This window comes from Symphalangus syndactylus, chromosome 10 (genome assembly GCF_028878055.3).
Source record: "Symphalangus syndactylus isolate Jambi chromosome 10, NHGRI_mSymSyn1-v2.1_pri, whole genome shotgun sequence".
NCBI lineage: Eukaryota > Metazoa > Chordata > Mammalia > Primates > Hylobatidae > Symphalangus > Symphalangus syndactylus.
Genome location: NC_072432.2, coordinates 115,456,824 through 115,474,567, shown reverse-complemented (window position 1 = coordinate 115,474,567; position 17,744 = coordinate 115,456,824). Strand labels below are relative to the sequence as shown.

Sequence of the window (17,744 nt, the reverse complement as noted above, 5' to 3'; positions counted from 1 at the left end):
TCAGGTAAACAAAAGTAAAATCTGATGTAGGGCTGCCCCATCTGGGAAGTGAGGAGCGCCTCTGCCCGGCCGCCCCGTCTGGGAAGTGAGGAGCGCCTCTGCCCGGCCGCCCCTTCTGGGATGTGAGGAGCGCCTCTGCCCGGCCGCCCCTTCTGGGATGTGAGGAGCGCCTCTGCCCGGCCACCCATCGTCTGGGATGTGAGGAGCGCCTCTACTCGGCCGCCCCGTCCGGGAAGTGAGGAGCGCCTCTGCGCGGCCGCCCCGTCTGGGAAGTGAGGAGCGCCTCTGCCCGGCCGCCCCTTCTGGGATGTGAGGAGCGCCTCTGTCCGGCCGCCCCATCTGGGAAGTGAGGAGCGCCTCTGCCCGGCCGCCCCGTCTGGGAAGTGAGGAGCGCCTCGGCCCGGCCGCCCCGTCTGGGAAGTGAGGAGCACCTCGGCCCGGCCGCCCCGTCTGGGAAGTGAGGAGCGCCTCTGCGCAGCCGCCCCGTCTGGGAAGTGAGGAGCGCCTCTGCGCGGCCGCCCCGTCTGGGAAGTGAGGAGCGCCTCTGCCCGGCCGCCCCTTCTAAGATGTGAGGAGCGCCTCTGCCCGGCCGCCCCGTATGGGAAGTGAGGAGCGCCTCGGCCCAGCCGCCCCGTCTGGGAAGTGAGGGGCGCCTCTGCACGGCCGCCCCTTCTGGGATGTGAGGGGCGCCTCTGCGCAGCCGCCCCTTCTGGGAAGTGAGGGGCGCCTCTGCCCGGCCGCCCCGTCTGGGAAGTGAGGGGAGCCTCTGCCCAGTCGCCCCGTCTGGGAAGTGAGGAGGGCCTCTGCCCGGCCGCCCCGTCTGGGAAGTGAGTAGCGCCTCTGCCCGGCCGCCCCGTCTGGGAAGTGAGGAGCGCCTCTGCCCGGCCGCCCCGTCTGGGAAGTGAGGAGCGCCTCTGCGCGGCCGCCCCGTCTGGGAAGTGAGGAGCGCCTCTGCCCGGCCGCCCCTTCTGGGATGTGAGGAGCGCCTCTGTCCGGCCGCCCCATCTGGGAAGTGAGGAGCGCCTCTGCCCGGCCGCCCCTTCTGGGAAGTGAGGAGCGCCTCTGCCTGGCCGCCACCCCGTCTAGGAAGTGAGGAGCATCTCTGCCCGGCCGCCTCGTCTGGAAAGTGAGGAGCACCTCTGCCTGGCCGCCCCGTCTGGGATGTGGGGAGTGCCTCTGCCCGGCCGCCCCGTCTGGGAGGTCTACCACAGAGGCCAGAAGCAATGTGGGGGCTGGATGTGGTGGCTCACGCCTGTAGTCCCAGTACTCTGGGAGGCTGAGGCGGGTTGATCGCTTGAGGCTAGGAGCTCGAGACCAGCCTGGCCAACATGGCGAAACATATGAAAAATACAACTGTCAAACCAACCAACCAACCAAGCGACAACAAAACAGGTCTACCCTAGAGTCGTACTCTAATTTTTTCTATTTTCCTCCCTTTCTGATCCTTTATTCCACTTTCTTTTTCTTCCTCTTCCTTCTCCTTCTTCTTTATCAAATAGAGGATTGAGTTATTATCATTGATCCATACAAAGTCCCTCTCTCATTTATTTTCTTTAATTCCCACCCCCCATTTCTATTCCCCGTCTTCCCATGTGCAACCTTCCTAATATGTTTGATATGCATCTTTTTGTTCGTATGTACTTTTAGAAAATGTTTATTGTTTTGTGTGCAAAAAAAAAATAAAATAAAATAAAGTAAAATCTGATGTAGATCTGCATAAATGAGAAACAGCCACATGGGTGATGACCTGAGGTAATTATGAAACATAAACCTTAAAGATTACTGGCCTATAAGCTATTATGTTTAGATTATTGTGGTAGTCTTATCCTCATGGGACACTAGGATTTGCCGAAATAGCTATCTCTGTTCACTGCTTTCATTCCTATTTTAAGCCAGCAGTCCTGCCCTACTTTTTCAGACTCATTTCCTAATCTACTCACCTACCTTGCTAATCATGAACAAGTTAAGTACTGCTAAATAAGTTACATTAAATATTATTACCAAAAGTATTATGTGCCTTTTCAACTGTTCCTCACCAGAACAAGTGATTTTAGTTCAATGATCTGATCAGGTTCTTTGAGATTATTCCTCTGGTCTTTGATAGTCACAGAACTCACTTTCAAAGTATTAGCTAAAAACTGGCCCTCCTAGAACCAACTAAGTAATAATAGTCACAGAACTCACTTTCAAAGTATTAGCTAAAAACTGGCCCTCCTAGAACCAACTAAGTAATAACCACCACCAGTGATAGTCAACAGAAACAATAACTTCTATAGTGGCATATGTTTTCCATAAAGCAGTGCAAAGTTGTTAAAAATAACCAACCAACTTGCTTCCATGGAGAAACCCACCAACTATCTTTATTACTACAGCCATTCATTAAAATCATTCTATTTTAAACTTCCACAAAGCCTTAGGTCACAAGAAAAAAACATACATAGGCACACATAAAAAAAACACAGAAGTCTTATCTCTTCAGGCCACTAGTCACAGTCAGATTAAACATTAAAGGATTATCAATTTATAGATCAAGGGAACAAACATTTCACACCAGGTATTGTCTACAATTTAGTCACCTGCTCCTTTTGCAGTGGGATTAGTCATAGGTCACTACATACTTCTAAATTTCTGTGACATTTTTGAGAGGCTATTATATGCTACACCACGTGAGCACTTTTCAAGCAGTATTTAACCTTCTAAGCATAACCAGAAATGTGCTCCATGTAATAGGAACTCATCAAATATTTATGAATACATCACTTCCAAAATTCTATCTATACTACAGAAAAGGAAAATTTCATCATTTTTCTTCTGAAGCATTTTAGGTTTAAATCCTTTTTTTTTTTTTTTGAGATGGAGTGTCGCTCTGTCGCCCAGGCTGGAGTGCAGTGGCGCAATCTCGGCTCACTGCAAGCTCCGCCTCCCGGATTCACGCCATTCTCCTGCCTCAGCCTCCCAAGTAGCTGGGACTACAGGTGTCCACCACCGAGCCCAGCTAATTTTTTGTATTTTTAGTAGAGATGGGGTTTCACCGTGGTCTCGATCTCCTGACCTCGTGATCTACCCACCTCGGCCTCCCAAAGTGTTGGGATTACAGGCTTGAGCCACCGTGCCCGGCCTTAAATCCTTTCAATATCTAAGACTAAAGTTAAAAAATAGTCATGTGCCACATAGCAATATTTCAGTCTACAAGACTATATATATGACAGAGATCCTGTAAGATCATAATGGAGCTGAAAAATTTCTATCACCTAGTGATGTTTTCGCCTGTCTTAACATCACGGCATAAGGCACTACTACTCACATTTGTGGTACTGCTGGTGTAAACAAACCTACTGCACTGCCAGTCATATAATGATAACAAACATGTTACTGGCTTATACATTTACTATACCACCCTTTTTATCATTACTTTAGAGTATACTCCTTCTACTTATTCAAAAAACAAAAAACAAAAACAACAAAAAAAGGTAACTGTCAAACAGCCCCAGACAGGTCCTTCAGGAGGTATTCCATGAGAAGGCATTGTTGTCATAGGAGATGACAGCTCCATGCCTGTTAATTCCCCTGAAGACCTTCCAGTGGGACAGGAGGTGGAGGTAGAAGACAGTGACATTGATCATCCTGACTCTCTGGAGGCCTCAGCTAATGTGTGTGGTTTGTGTTCATTTTTAACAAAAAAGTTTTAAAAATAAGAAATGTTTGAAATCGTAAAAGCTTATAAGGATATGTAAGAAAATATGTACAGCTATATATGTTTGTATTTTAAGCTAAGTATGATTACAAAAGAGTTAAGTGTAAAATTTTTTAAGTTTATAAAGGAAAAGTTACAGTAAGCTAAAGCTAATTTACTATTGAAGAGAGATATTTTATAAATTTAGCATAGCCTAAGTGTGCAGTGTTTATAAAGCCTATAGTGTTGCACAGTAATGTCCTAGGCCTTCACATTCACTCACCACGCACTCCCTGACTCATCCAGAGCAATTTCCAGTCCTGCAAGCACTATTCATGTTAAGTGCCCTCTACAGGTGGACCATTTTTTATCTTTAATACTGTATTTTTACTGTACCTTTTCTAGGTTTAGATATGTTTAGATACCCAAAGACTTACTGTTGTGTTACAGTTGCCTACAGTATTTAGTACAGTAACATGCTGCACAGGTTTGTAGCTTAGGAGAAATAGGCTATACCATACAGCCTAGGTATGTAACATCTAGGTTTGTAGATATATATATGTAACATCTAGGTTTGTGTAAGTATGGTTAACTCAACATGGGTTTGAACCGCACTGGTTCACTTACTTGCAAATGTTTTCAGCCAAACACAGGCTGCAAAACCCAATCCTGCAAATACAGAGGGCCAACTTTTTGAATACTCAGGTTCCACAAGGCCAGCTTCTGGACTTGAGTATTCAGGGATTTTGGTATATGCAGGGGTCCTGGAACTAAGCTCTCACATATACCAAGGGATAACTGTATACTGTACGATGTTTGCAAAATGATGAAATTGCCTAAGGATGCATTTGTCAGAACTCTGAATCATTAAGCAACTATGTAAGCGTGACTATATAAAATACAATACTCTTAAATCTTAATTTCGCATGTCACTTAAAGTAAAATAGATCTGCTGTCAAATCTCGTCAAGATCCAAGATTGATTTATTTTTTAAATAATAGCTAACATTTATTAACCACCCGCTATGGGCACTATGCTAAGCACTTTACATACAATATGAGATGTAATCTTTAAATTCTGAGGTAGGCACTATCTCCCATTTTACACCTGTGGCAAGGAAAATAAATAACAAAGTTCAAAGGCCACACGGCTGGTAATCAGCAGAGTCTGTACTCTTTCTTACACTGTCATCCATAAAATAAGCTTCTTATGTTTGCACATACTTAAATATTTACTAAGCACCTAAGCATGTGTTAGGCACTGCATTCAGCATTAAGGATACAGTGGTTGCCCTTAAAGAGTGCAGTTTATTGTGAAGAAAGGACAAGAAAACATTTAAAGCGATTTGCAAAGCAATGAGATTGTTTATGGGAGCTCATAGGCGACAGTAATTCTTATGATGATGATGATGATAGTGATGGCGGCAGCAGCACCTAACATAACACGTATGGAGCACTCACTATGTGCTTGCCACTGCAAGTTTCATTATCCCTCTTCTACAGATAAAGAAATGCAGGTAAAACAAGTGTAAGTGATTTATCCAAGGTCATGCATCACTAAAAGAATTTGAGCTGGGCATAGTGGCACATGCCTGTAGTCCCAGGCATGAGGATGAGGCAAGAGAATCACTTGAGCCCAGGAGTTTGAGGCTGCAGTGAGCTATGATGGTGCCACTGCACTTCAGCTGGCTAACACAGCAAGACCCCATCTCCTTGAAAAAAAAAAAAAAAAAACAGAAATTTGAATCCAGGTATGTCTGACTGAAGCCCATGTTCTCAAACCATTACTCTCCACAGCTTCTTAGCAGAGGAGAAAAAGCTTCTCGGAAGTCCCCTTGGCTAAATCTTGAAAGACAAACAGGAGCTGGTCAAACTAAGGGACAGGATTCTACGCAGGGCCAGGCACAGTGGCTCATGCCTGTAATCCCAGCTCTCTGGGAGGTGGGACGAACACTTGAGGCCAGGAGTTTGAGGCCAGGCTGGGCAACATAGCAAGACCCTGTCACTACAAAAAAGTAATAAAAATAAAACATTTAGCCAGACATAGCAGCACACGCCTGTAGTCCCAGCTACTTGGAGGGATGAGGCAGGACGATCAATTGAGGCCAGGAGTTTGTTTGAGGCCGCAGTGAGCATTGATCGCATTACTGCACTCCAGCCTAGACAACAGAGTGAGACCTTATCTCCAAAAATGTTAAAAAAAAAAAAAAAAAAAAAAACCGTTACGCACAGAAGCAAAGAGCCTATTCACAGATATAAAACATTCTAGGGACGACAAGTATGACTTCTTATTCAAAGTGCTTAGGACCAGAAGCATTTCAGATTTCAGATTGTTTCAGATTTGGGAATATTTGCATATACATAATGAGACGTCTTGGGAATGGAACCCAAGTCCAAACACAAAATTCATTTATGTTTCATGTACACCTTATACACAGAATGTGAAGGTAATTTTATATTTTTAATAATTTTGTGCACAAAACAAATTTGTGACACTGAATTAGAAAGCAAATATGTCACTACCCCAGCCACCTACGTGGTCAATCTGTGGTTGCCTGGACATCACCATCATGCTGTGCATGGAAAAGATATATCACAACCGAAGGGGGCTGGGAGGGTCTTTTTCCCTTGGGGACACTGAAAAAACTTTGGGTTATATCCCCAGGTTTTGATTACAACCCATCACATGAGGTCAGGAAAGAAAGTGTCCACTTGTGGTGTCATCTGGCACTCAAAAAGCTTCAGATTTTGGAGAATTTCAGATTTTGGATTAGGAACACTCAACCTGTAGCATTAAAGTAGGCTGGGGGTCGGACACAGTGGCTCATGCCTGTAATCCCAGCACTTTGGGAGGACGAGGAGGGCAGATCACCTGAGGTCAGGAGTTTGAGACCAGCCTGGCCAACATGGTGAAACCCCATCTCTACTAAAAATACAAAAACTAGCTGGGCGTGGTGGCATGCACCTGTAATCCCAGCTACCTAGGAGGCTGGGGAAGGAGAATCACTTGAATCCAGGAGGTGGAGGTTGCAGTGAGCCAAGATGGCGCCACTGCACTCCAGCCTGGGCGACAGAGTGAGACTCTGTCTCAAAAATAAATAAATGGGCCGGGTGTGGTAGCTCACGCCTGTAATCCCAGCACTTTGGGAGGCCGTGGTGGGCAGATCATGAGCTCAGGAAATCAAGACCATCCTGGCTAACACAGTGAAACCCCATCTCTATTTAAAAAAAAAAAAAAAAATTAGCCGGGCGTGGTGGCGGGTGGCAGGTGGCAGTAGTCCCAGCTACTCAGGAGGCTGAGGCAGGGGAATGGTGTGAACCCGGAGGCGGAGCTTTCAGTGAACCGAGGTGGCGCCACTGCACTCTAGCCTGGGTGACACAGCGAGACTTCGTCTCAAAAAATAAATAAATACATACATACATACATACATACATACATAAAATAAAGTAGGTTGGGGATGAGGGTTGTGAAATGAGGAGGAAGAAATGGAAGACAAGCCTAGAGAGGTTTAGCATGCAGGGTACTGCCCATCAACAAAGTTAGAGTTTATCCCACAGGCAGGAAGCGCTCATGAAGGATTTTGAGCACAAGAATGACCCTTGACATTGTTCACAGATCATGATGACAGGTGGACAAACTACAGAGTCCCAGCAAGAGGCTCCTGCAATGGCACAAGCAAAAGGTGTGAGAATAGGATGAAGTAGAGGATACGTACAAACCAAAGGTTCACAGCATTCAGTCTGGTGGGACTGGACATGCAGTAAAATGGAGAAGAGTCTGGCCTGATTCCCAGGCTGGTCATCTGAACCAGTGACTAAATGGGTGAGTGGTGCAATTAACAGGGATGAAAAATACACTTAGAAAATCCTTTTTTTCTCCTCTACTCATTAGTGTTAATATTTATTTTATCCCACTACCACCCTTTTTTTCATTGCAATCTCTTCAATAAAATAAAAAACATGGCCATTCCACTTTCCACATCATCTATCTGGGTAATATTTGGATTTTCTATGATTTCAGAATAGGTTTATAAGCCTATTTGTTTTGGGTTTTTAAAACATGGTTATCACAGCCGGGCGTGGTGGCTCACGCCTGTAATCCCAGCACTTTGGGAGGCCAAGGCAGGCAGATCACAAGGTCAGGAGTTGGAGGCCAGCCTGACCAACATGGTGAAACCCCGTCTCTACTAAAAATACAAAAAAAAAATTAGCTGGGTGTGGTCGCGCGCACCTGTAATCCCAGCTACTCAGGAGGCTGAGGCAGGATAACTGCTTGAACCCAGGAGACAGAGGTTGCTGTGAGCCGAGATTGTGCCACTGCATTCCAGCCCAGGCGACAGTGAGACTCTGTCTCAAAAAAAAAAGAAAAAAAACCAGTCATCAAAATTGTCTTGCCGTCCCCTTAATGAAATTGATGTCAACTGCTACAGCAGTTTTCAACTATCCCTCTTCTTTTTCTTCATTTTACGTCTTTCAGTTCTCTGACCCTTCTAGTTTGCCCATCTTCTCTCTACTTAGTTAATTAAGTACCTTTTCTTTCTCCATACTGACTTCTGTATGTTTTTCTAATGCCCATTATGTAGCTGAAACAACTACTTTTTCTGCTAAACAAGTTGCCTCCACTTCACATCCGCTATAATATTCTTTAAGGCTCATTTTCTTCTTTTCAGCTTTCCCCCATTAAGACACTACTGAATCCTCAAATACGATGACAGCCTTTCCTAAACCTTGCTGTAGCTGTTTTGAGGCATTTCTTTTTTTTTTTTTTGAGATGGGGTCTCAGTCACCCAGGCTGGAGTGTGGCACTATCTTGGCCCACTGCAACCTCCACCTCCCGGCTCAGGTGATCCTCCCACCTCAGCCTCCTGAGTAGCTGGGTCCACAGGTGCAGGCCACCACACCTGGCTAATTTTTTGTACTTTTTGTAGACACGGGGTTTCACCATGTTGCCAGGCTAGTCTTGAATTTCTGAGCTCAAGTGATCCAGCCGCCTTGGCCTCCCAAAGTACTAGGATTACAGGCATGAGCCACTGCACCCAGCCAAGCCATTTCTTAATTGTACTTGTTTTCTCCCTTTTTTCTTTTTCAGATAGAGATGGGTGCTCGCTGTGTCACCCAAGATGGAACACAGTGGTGCAATCATAGTTCACCGAAGCCTTGGAACTCCTCGCCTCAAGCAATCCTCCCGCTTCAGCGTCCCAAGCAGCTGGAACTACAGGCGAGAGCCACCATGCCTGGCTGTCCCCAACTTTACATTTTGAAAAACTGAAATCTATTTAAAAAGTGAAAGAATCATAAAATGAACACCCATATGCTCTTACCTAGATTCACCATAGTAAATGTTTAGCCACTTTTGTTTTCTTTACAAATGATTTTTTTTGAACAATTTAAAAGCAAATTGCAGGCCGGGCGCCAGTGGCTCACGCCTGTAATCCCAGCACTTAGGGAGGCCGAGGCGGGTGGATCACAAGGTCAGGAGATCAAAACCATCCTGGCTAACACGGTGAAACCCCGTCTCTACTAAATATACAAAAAATTAGCCGGGCGTAGTGGCAGGCGCCTGTATTCCCAGCTACTCGGGAGACTGAAGCAGGAGAATGGCGTGAACCCGGGAGGCAGAGCTTGCAGTGAGCCCAGATCGCGCCACTGCACTCCAGCCTGGGTGACAGGGTGAGACTCCATCTCAAAAAAAATAAAAAATAAATAAAAGCAAATTGCAAACATCACGACATTTCAACATAAATACTTCATCAGGTATTGCCTAAAAATAAGATCATTTTCCTATATAACCATAATACCATATCGTCACATTCAAGATATTTAACAATGATATCGGCCAGGCACGGTGGCTCACACCTGTAATCCCAGTACTTTGGGAGGCCGAGATGGGCAGATCACCTGAGGTCGGGAGCTCGAGACCAGCCTGACCAATATGGAGAAACGTCGTCTCTACTAAAAATAAAAAATTGGCCAGGCATGGTGGTGCATGCCTGTAATCCCAGCTACTCAGGAGGCTGAGGCAGGAGAATCGCTTGAACCCGGGAGGCAGAGGTTGCGGTGAGCCAAGATCACACTATTGCATTCCAGCCTGGGCAACAACAGCGAAACTCCATCTCAAAAAAAAAAAAAAAAAAAGAGAGAGAGAGAGAGAGATATAATACCGTCTAATATATACACCATATTCAAATTTTCCCAGTTATCCCCAAAATGTCCTCTATGGTTTTTTGTTTTCTTAATCCAGGCTTGACACTGTACTTGACTGTCATTTCTCTTTCAGCTTCTTTCATCTAGAACAGTTTTCCTGCCCTTTTTGTTCTGTTTTGTTTTTCATCACTTTGAAATTTTTAGAGTTCAGGACGACTGTCTTGTAGAAAGTCCCACAAACTGGATTTGTCTGATTGTCTACTATAACTAGGCTCAGCTTAAATTTAACACTTTTAGCAAGAATGTTACACAGGTAATTACTGAATGAATTCTTCAAATATTTCTCAGTGTTTGCTCATTTAGAATTTCAGTCTCTTGGGCTGACATTGTCTAGATGCTGCAAAAAAATCTTCATGAACTGTTAGCAATTAGTAAATCTAATAACGATCATCAAAGAAATACATTATCTTGTCCAGCCATCCAGTATATCTTTCTGTGCCCAATTTAAAGATCCTGGTTACCAAGTTAAACCCTCTTCTAACAACAAACAAAGACTCAAGAAACTAAAAGATTTCAGGATAATCTAAAGTGCCAACAAAACAAAATTGAATATGGGGAACTAAAAGTTCTGTCTACATTCATCTGGACAACCAGATAGAATATAAAGATAACTAAGAAAGATACCACTTAGGTTAGGTTGAAAGTTTTAGGCCTCAGTTTTGAAATTTAAAATGCTGCTGAATTTTAACATTAAAACTATAAAAGGCAGGGCGCAGTGGCTCACACCGTAATCCCAGCACTTTGGGAGACAAAGGCAAGAAGATCGCTTGAGCCCAGGAGTTCAAGACCAGCCTCAACAACATGGCGAAACTCTGTCTCTATAAAAAATACAAAAATTAGGCCAGGTGTGGTGGCTCACGTCTGTAATCCCAGCACTTTGGGAGGCCGAGACAGGCAGATCATGAGGTCAGGAGATCGAGAAACCCTGTCTCTACTAAAAATACAAAAAGAAATTAGCCGGGCATGGTGGCGGGTGTCTGTAGTTCCAGCTACTCGGGAGGCTGAGGCAGGAGAATGGCATGAACCCGGGAGGCAGAGCTTGCAGTGAGCCGAGATCACGCCACTGCACTCCAGCCTGAACGACAGAGAGAGACTCTGTCCCAAAAAAAAAAAAAAATTAGTTGGCCACGGTGGTGTATGCTATGCCTGTGGTTCCAACTACTCGGGAGGCTGAGGTGGATCACCTGAGCCCAGGAAGCTGAAGCTGCAGTGAGCCATGATCGTGCCACTGTACTCCAGCCTGGGCAACAGAGCAAGACCCTGTCCCTCACCAAAAAAAACTATAAAGGAGCATTATAGTCTAGTAATGATTGCACCAAAGGATAGTAATGATTCTAAGACATCCCTTTATTCCCATTAGTCATTTAGCAATTAAGTAGCAGCAAAGCTCCAAAATGACTACAAATCCCAGAATTAAATGAATAATTTTGTCTCTAATAGAGATATGTCTAAAAATCAGTTTTTTTTTTTTTTTTTGAGACAGAGTCTTGCTCTGTCACCCAGACTAGAGTGCAGGGGTGCAATCTCAGCTCACTGCAACTTCTGCCTCCCAGATTCAAGCGATTCTGCTGCCTCAGCCTCCTAAGTAGCTGGGACTACAGGTGTGCACCACCATGTCTAGCTAATTTTTGTATTGTTAATAGGGACTGGGTTTCACCATGTTGGCCGGACCTCAGGTGATCCACCCACCTCGGCTTCCCAAAGTGCTGGGATTATAGGCGTGAGCCACCACTCCTGGCCTAAAAATTAGCTTTTTCCAAAAGTTACCTTAATAGAAAGATATTCAATTCCTAGTATCAAACACTGTTTAGGAAAAGGTCTTTATTAATTACCTCACTTTAAGTAATGAGTCCTTAGCATTTTTCTCTCAGAGTCCCTTGTTTTTTTCACTTTACAGTAAGATGTGATTAGTATGTTACTTTACAAATATGACGTTAGAAGCCAGAATAATGGTTACAAGTGTCATATTTTCCCCACTATTGCCCATTTAGGGATGGAAAGCAGTGACTGAACATGAACTCATGCTTGTTTTGGGGGTTTTGGTAATCTATCTATTTTAGTTGAGCGGTTACATGGGTATGTGGGTGCTAAATTTGTAAAAACTCACTAAGCTGTACATTTATAATTTGTACATTTTCCCATATATACTCCAGTAAAAGTTACAGTACACTAAAAATTACGTAAGGCAAAAAAAATTTTTAATCCCATTGTAAAATGCAATAAAAGAGAGAAAGCTTAATTATCAAATGTCAGACCATAAATAAAGCTTTGATCACAACCAATAACATATAGGTAAGAAAGAATACTTTATCCTTGCTCCAAAAAAAAAAAAAAAAGTGTTTAAATTAAGATGCCCTTTCAGAGGTTCCAGATTTCTACTCAGATGTATGAATCTCAATTAGCACTGATTTTGAATGTTTCAAAAGTTTGGCAGCTTGTTAATCACAATGGTAAACGAAGCATAAATTAAATACTGTTGACAAATCCAGGAGATATCAACTTTTAAACGTATTCACATTGAAAATTTATACTTGAAAATGTTTCTTCTGGGTTGGTATTGTATCAAGTGACTAATGTGTCCCCACTGAAAATATAAAGAACCAAAATATTAATATAAGCACTTTGAAACCATTTCCATGCTGATTGAAACCACTATGGAAATATTTAGGTAAAATTACAATATTTATGTTAAAATAATATGAAATATTTGCATAACAAAAGCTTTAATATGTGTGATCCATTTTCCTTTGAATTCAAAATATACCTGCAGATGGAAACACACAAAAGTATTAAAAGGAGTTATTTCTGCTGGGAAGGAATATGAAGTCTTTCTTTTCTTCCCTTTCTGATTTTCAAATTGTATAAGTAGCAGGATTAGGCTTATATTTAAGAGAAAAAATTTTAAACCCTCGTTAAATTCATTATCGATATAAAAAAGGGAGAGTGGGGGGAGAGCTGTGGAAAGAAATGAAGTATAAGTACCAGAGACTGAAATCGGGTTTAGGGTATATTTGTGGAAATAGCAATATTTGTCCACGCTAATATTAAAATATTTTAAGAAAGCCATAAGCACAATATTCCCAGTGCCATGATATTAAAGAAACAGTAGCCTCCCATGTGTGGTAAAAATGGTACAGTACTCTGTGAATACACAATATATTTGAATTCTAAGAGAACGGGAGAAATGTATCAGCACCTTACTGAAAAGAAATCTGACTTTTCTGTTAAACCCCATCTGGCCATCAAATAACAAAATAAGACAATGGATTCTCTGTATTCGTCATGTAATTGCTACTGAAATTTCCTTGTTGCTTCTGAAAAGATTCATTCCAGGGAAATAAACTACTTTTATAAAAACCACTGTCAAATAAAAAACATGTCCTTAAACAGGAAAAGGAACTTGGAAACTAGAAAAAAAAATAAAGCAGAAAGAATATCACAATTTAATCATTTGGGTTCCTAGTTCTCTGGCTCAGATACCAGTAATGGTGCCCCAGTGCACATAAACTGCTCTAAAGGCTCACAGAAATGCTACTTTTAAAGCAAAGAAGAAATGAATGAGCAACCTACTAGGGTACATTGCAGATGGCACTCAATAAACATTTAATGAATGAGTAAAATCATAAGAAGGTTTAAACATAAAATAAACACCTTCAACAAATAGAGAAGAAATCTGCTGCCTGGGAAGTACCAGACAGAACTGTGCTGATCTCTTCACATTGTTACCGATGAGATTTCACTCACATATCCACTATGCTGTAGAACAGGTATTCTCCTGACTAGGAACAGTTTTGTAGCTTATAATTTCATATACTTTCTAATTCTGATATTTTCAAATGTTAATGATATTTCTACTAACCACTTCTGTAGTAAGCAATCGATTACCAACCTATTATGTCTCAAAGTACTACCTTAACTTGACCTTTTCACATCCTTTATGTCACTTGCAGGACCCAGGCTTGACAGGGAAGGTATTATTAACCCTATTTTACAGATGAGTTTTTTTTTTTTTTTTTTTTTGGCTTGAGACTGAGTTTCACTCTTGTCGCCCAGGCTACACTACAGTGGCACAATCTTGGCTCACTATAACCTCTGCCTCCCGGGTTCAAGAGATTCTCCTGCCTCAGCCTCCCAAGTAGCTGGCATTACAGGTGTGAGCCACCGCACCCAGCCACATCCTTCAATTTAAGAAAGCTGCTATTTAAAGGACGCCTAAAATACAAACCACTCCCACATACCCACTATTCTCCAAAATTTGCTCAAACAGAACAATTAGGTACACCTTAAAGTTAACAGGAAATGACAGAAACAAAAATAACTGGGGTGTGGTATCACCTCTGAAAAAGCTTTCAAGCTGTGAATAAATGCAGACAGCTCTGACTAAACAAGATAGCATCAGACCAGGGTTTAGTACCCATTACAATGGACCTTAGCTATGCACACGTGACACCTCATTTTCTTCAACTATTTCAAACTCTGGAAAACCTTGAAAAAAGCAACATAAGTCACCATGAAGCCACAAATGCTGTGGTCAAGCTCTTACGCTACAGTTTTTATATAGGAGAGAAATCCATACATTCTAAGGACCTGAAATTATTTCTATTTCATTTATTTAAAAGTCGTCTTAAAAGTACACAATATTTGGTAATTAATTTTGGTAAAGAACAAATTTGCATCCTGCAGGATATGATGACAGTGTTTATTTAATAATAAGCATGCCTAGCAATAAACCAGCCCCTGCTTTTTTTATTTTTTATTTTTTTTAGAAAGAGTTTCACTCTGTTGCCCAGACTGGAATGCAGTGGCACCATTCTGGCTCACTGCAACCTCCGCCTCCTGGGTTCAAGCAATTCTCATGCCTCAGACTCCCAAGTAGCTGGGATTACAGGTGCCCGCCACCATGCCCAGCTAATTTTTGTATGTTTAGTAGAGATGGAGTTTCACCATGTTGACCAGGCTGGTTTCGAACTCCTGACCTCAGTGATCTGCCTGTATGGGCCTCCCAAAGTGCTCGGGTTACAGGCATGAGCCAGCATGCCTGCCCCCAGCCCCTGCATTTTAACTGTTTTATTTTATTATATTTTATTTTACAATATTTATTACTATATTTAAGGGTCATTTAAGATTTTTAGTCTTCTTTTGATCTTATGGCATGTTATGGTGGAAATTACACGGTGCAATGGTGATTTGACTGTGAAATTCCTGAGGGCTGCACTAAGCTTCACTAAGATCCTATTTATTCTGACTTGACCCACAGTTCTGGCTTATCTGGTTTCCCTGCCTACTTCAGCTTAGACGTAGCAGATTAGAAAGCAGTAAGGGCATATTTTGACAGAAAACGGTACTGGAGAGAGAAACTAAAAGCAGACAAAACACCGAACTGGTATAGCATTGTGGAGTCATTTTAGTACAGGACGAAACTGCTAACAACTTTATACAGCAGAATGCACCGGCCATATTAACAGCACAGTACAGAAATTAATGTACATAATGACCTTGATTCCTCAAAAAAGGTTATGTTTAGCACACTCTGAATCTTAAGAGAGGGTTATATACTTCTTATAGGCTATACACTAATAATATGAAGACACATTTAAATGGTCACAATAATTTAGCTGTTCAGGGGATAATGTCAGTTAGATGAACAATTCAGTTAAATCTCTAACGATAGCATACAAATGCTAAGCAGATGAATCTCAAAAATCCCATTATAATTATGTAGTATAGATAATTAACATTTATGAAGCTGATTTGGGGAGATGGGGGGAAAACCTAAATTATACGCTAAAATTCTTCCCCCTCCCTGAACATGCAATAAGGCGTTTCACCTTTTAAAAATGTATTCCTGTCATTAATATTAGTTGCCTTTCTCATTCTAATACCAAAATGAAAAAGAAGAAAAGTATCTTCATAATTTTCCCCACTGTCACGCTAACCCCTGCATCCAGAGGCCACTAACACAGCTGGCCTAAGTCTATTCCCTTCTTACAAGATAGCGCTTTCAAACCGATTGTTAATCTCAGAGAGAAGGGTGGTGCCTGAGTCTTACGGCTGAATAAAAGCAGCACATAAATTAGTGGTTATGTGTAATCCATCTTCTTAGTTTAGAAGAAACAACTATAACCTAAAACCCTACAAGATTTAGAAAGCAAGGAGCCCCTTACATTTTGTTCTTATAACAACAACAGAAATCTAACGCAGGTACACATATGAATCAGAAAACATCATTCTCCAAGTCTTTATAACCAAAGGGAAAATAAAATACCATTACCCTGTCAAAAGCTCCGTAAACTTATTTTAAACATCATATAATGGATTTATCTGACTTCCTCATACTAAGTTTATTTCAGTAATAGCAGTGACTTGCAATGATCTAGAGAAAGTGGGTCAAAAGGCCCATGGTATACGTCCTAAAAAAGAGTGGGGGGCGGATGTCAAGAAAGATCTAATCTTAAATATCTTACTTGGAAGAGTCGACTCCCTGCTCACACCACCCCTGATGGCTTCCCCCGAGTCGTTTCTTAAACAGAAAAAAAGACGGGGATCTGGGCCCTTCGGGGGTGGTAGGAAAAGAAGTCCCCACTGCACCCTGAACCCTTCGGGAGAGAACCTGGCACTGACGGCCAGGCACCTGACCAGGTGCAGCAGAAAACGCCAGGTCCAGGGGCTGCTCTCGGAGGCTGCCGCCCGGCCCTGCCTACACCCCTCCGAGCCCTCTTAGGGTGGGCGCAGCCCGGCCCCAGCCTCCCTCCGCCCTGAGCCGCCGCCCAGCCGAGGGCCGTTTCCCGCCGGTCCCACAGGAAGGCCCGGCCCGCCAGGCACCTTTGATGACGCGGTCGGTGGTGGAGAGGTGGAAGCGCCTCCCGGACATGGTCCCCTCGGCCTCCTCCAGGCTCCAGGAGCCCGCCCGACGTGCGCCTACGCCGCGGCGGCCGCCTTCTCCTCTGGCAGCCTCAGCTGTCCGGAGCCGTCAGCCAGCCGTGCCCAGCCCCGGCTCCTCAGCGGTGTCCGAGTACCAGAAGGGCGCGGCCGCCGCAGCGCCGACCTCCGACGCCACTGACAGGACGCGGGCCCACCGGCCGCTCTCTTGGGAGGCGCCAGCGGCTAAGGCAGGGAACACCGCTTCGACAGCAACCGCGACCGCTGCTAAGGGTGGCGACCGGGGCGGCCGCAGCTGCTCGCGGCCCGTGCCCTCGTGCGCGCAAGCGCGCTCCCGCGCGCCGCTCTCACAACTTCCCAGCGGTCCCGCGCGCCGCCGTCGGCGCGCTGAGGCCCAACGCGCGGCTCCGCTGTCCAAGCGGACCCGGCCCGGCCTCCCGCCCCGAGCACCGCCCTCCCCACGCTTCCGCCTTCCCGGGAGGCTGTAGGGCTCGGCGCACGCGCTGTTCTCGGCTCCTCCGGCTCCAGGTCCCTGGTGCTAGCCGCCCATTTTCGCTTCTTCTCAGCCATCCCTCCCCGCAGCCGGCCCTTTCTTTCCTGCTAGCCCCTACCCGGGCCCGGAACATCTGAAACCCGCCTGCGTGGCCCGCGCGACCTGCGCGGGAGGCTGGCCCGGCCGCGGCCATCTTGCGACCCGGCCCTGCGGCCTCGCAGCCGCTCCGCGCCGCCTCCTGGGACCGCCTCGCCGAGAATCCCTGACCTGCCAGTCCTACCCCACAGGCGACCTCCCTCCTGACCTCTGGGTCTCCCACCCGCTTTGTCTCAAGGAGTGTGAACAGTCCGGCCGCGCTCCTTCAGCTTTTGTGGGTCATTCAGCAAACCCACACATTTAAACCCCCTCGCGTCATCTTTCCCGCGTGTTGAGTGCAGTTAGCACAGTGAGAACGACATTCGTGTCCATCCTAGTTCCAGTCCAGTAGTTAGGGCGG

The 17,744-nt window shown here is 44.5% G+C and overlaps 1 protein-coding gene across 4 annotated transcripts in view; it reads right to left on the bottom strand.

Moving 5' to 3' along the window:
• The window catches only part of PPP3CC (protein phosphatase 3 catalytic subunit gamma), a 108,480-nt gene extending 90,965 nt beyond the window's left edge, over nt 1-17,515 (bottom strand). For all 4 annotated transcript variants that reach the window (XM_055295640.2, XM_055295639.2, XM_055295641.2 and 1 more), the window contains exon 1: nt 16,699-17,515. In XM_055295640.2, the coding sequence (XP_055151615.1) occupies nt 16,699-16,747 (49 nt within the window). In that variant the 5' untranslated portion in view covers nt 16,748-17,515. The remainder of the gene's footprint in view (nt 1-16,698) is intronic.
• Between the last annotated feature and the right edge of the window lie 229 nt (nt 17,516-17,744).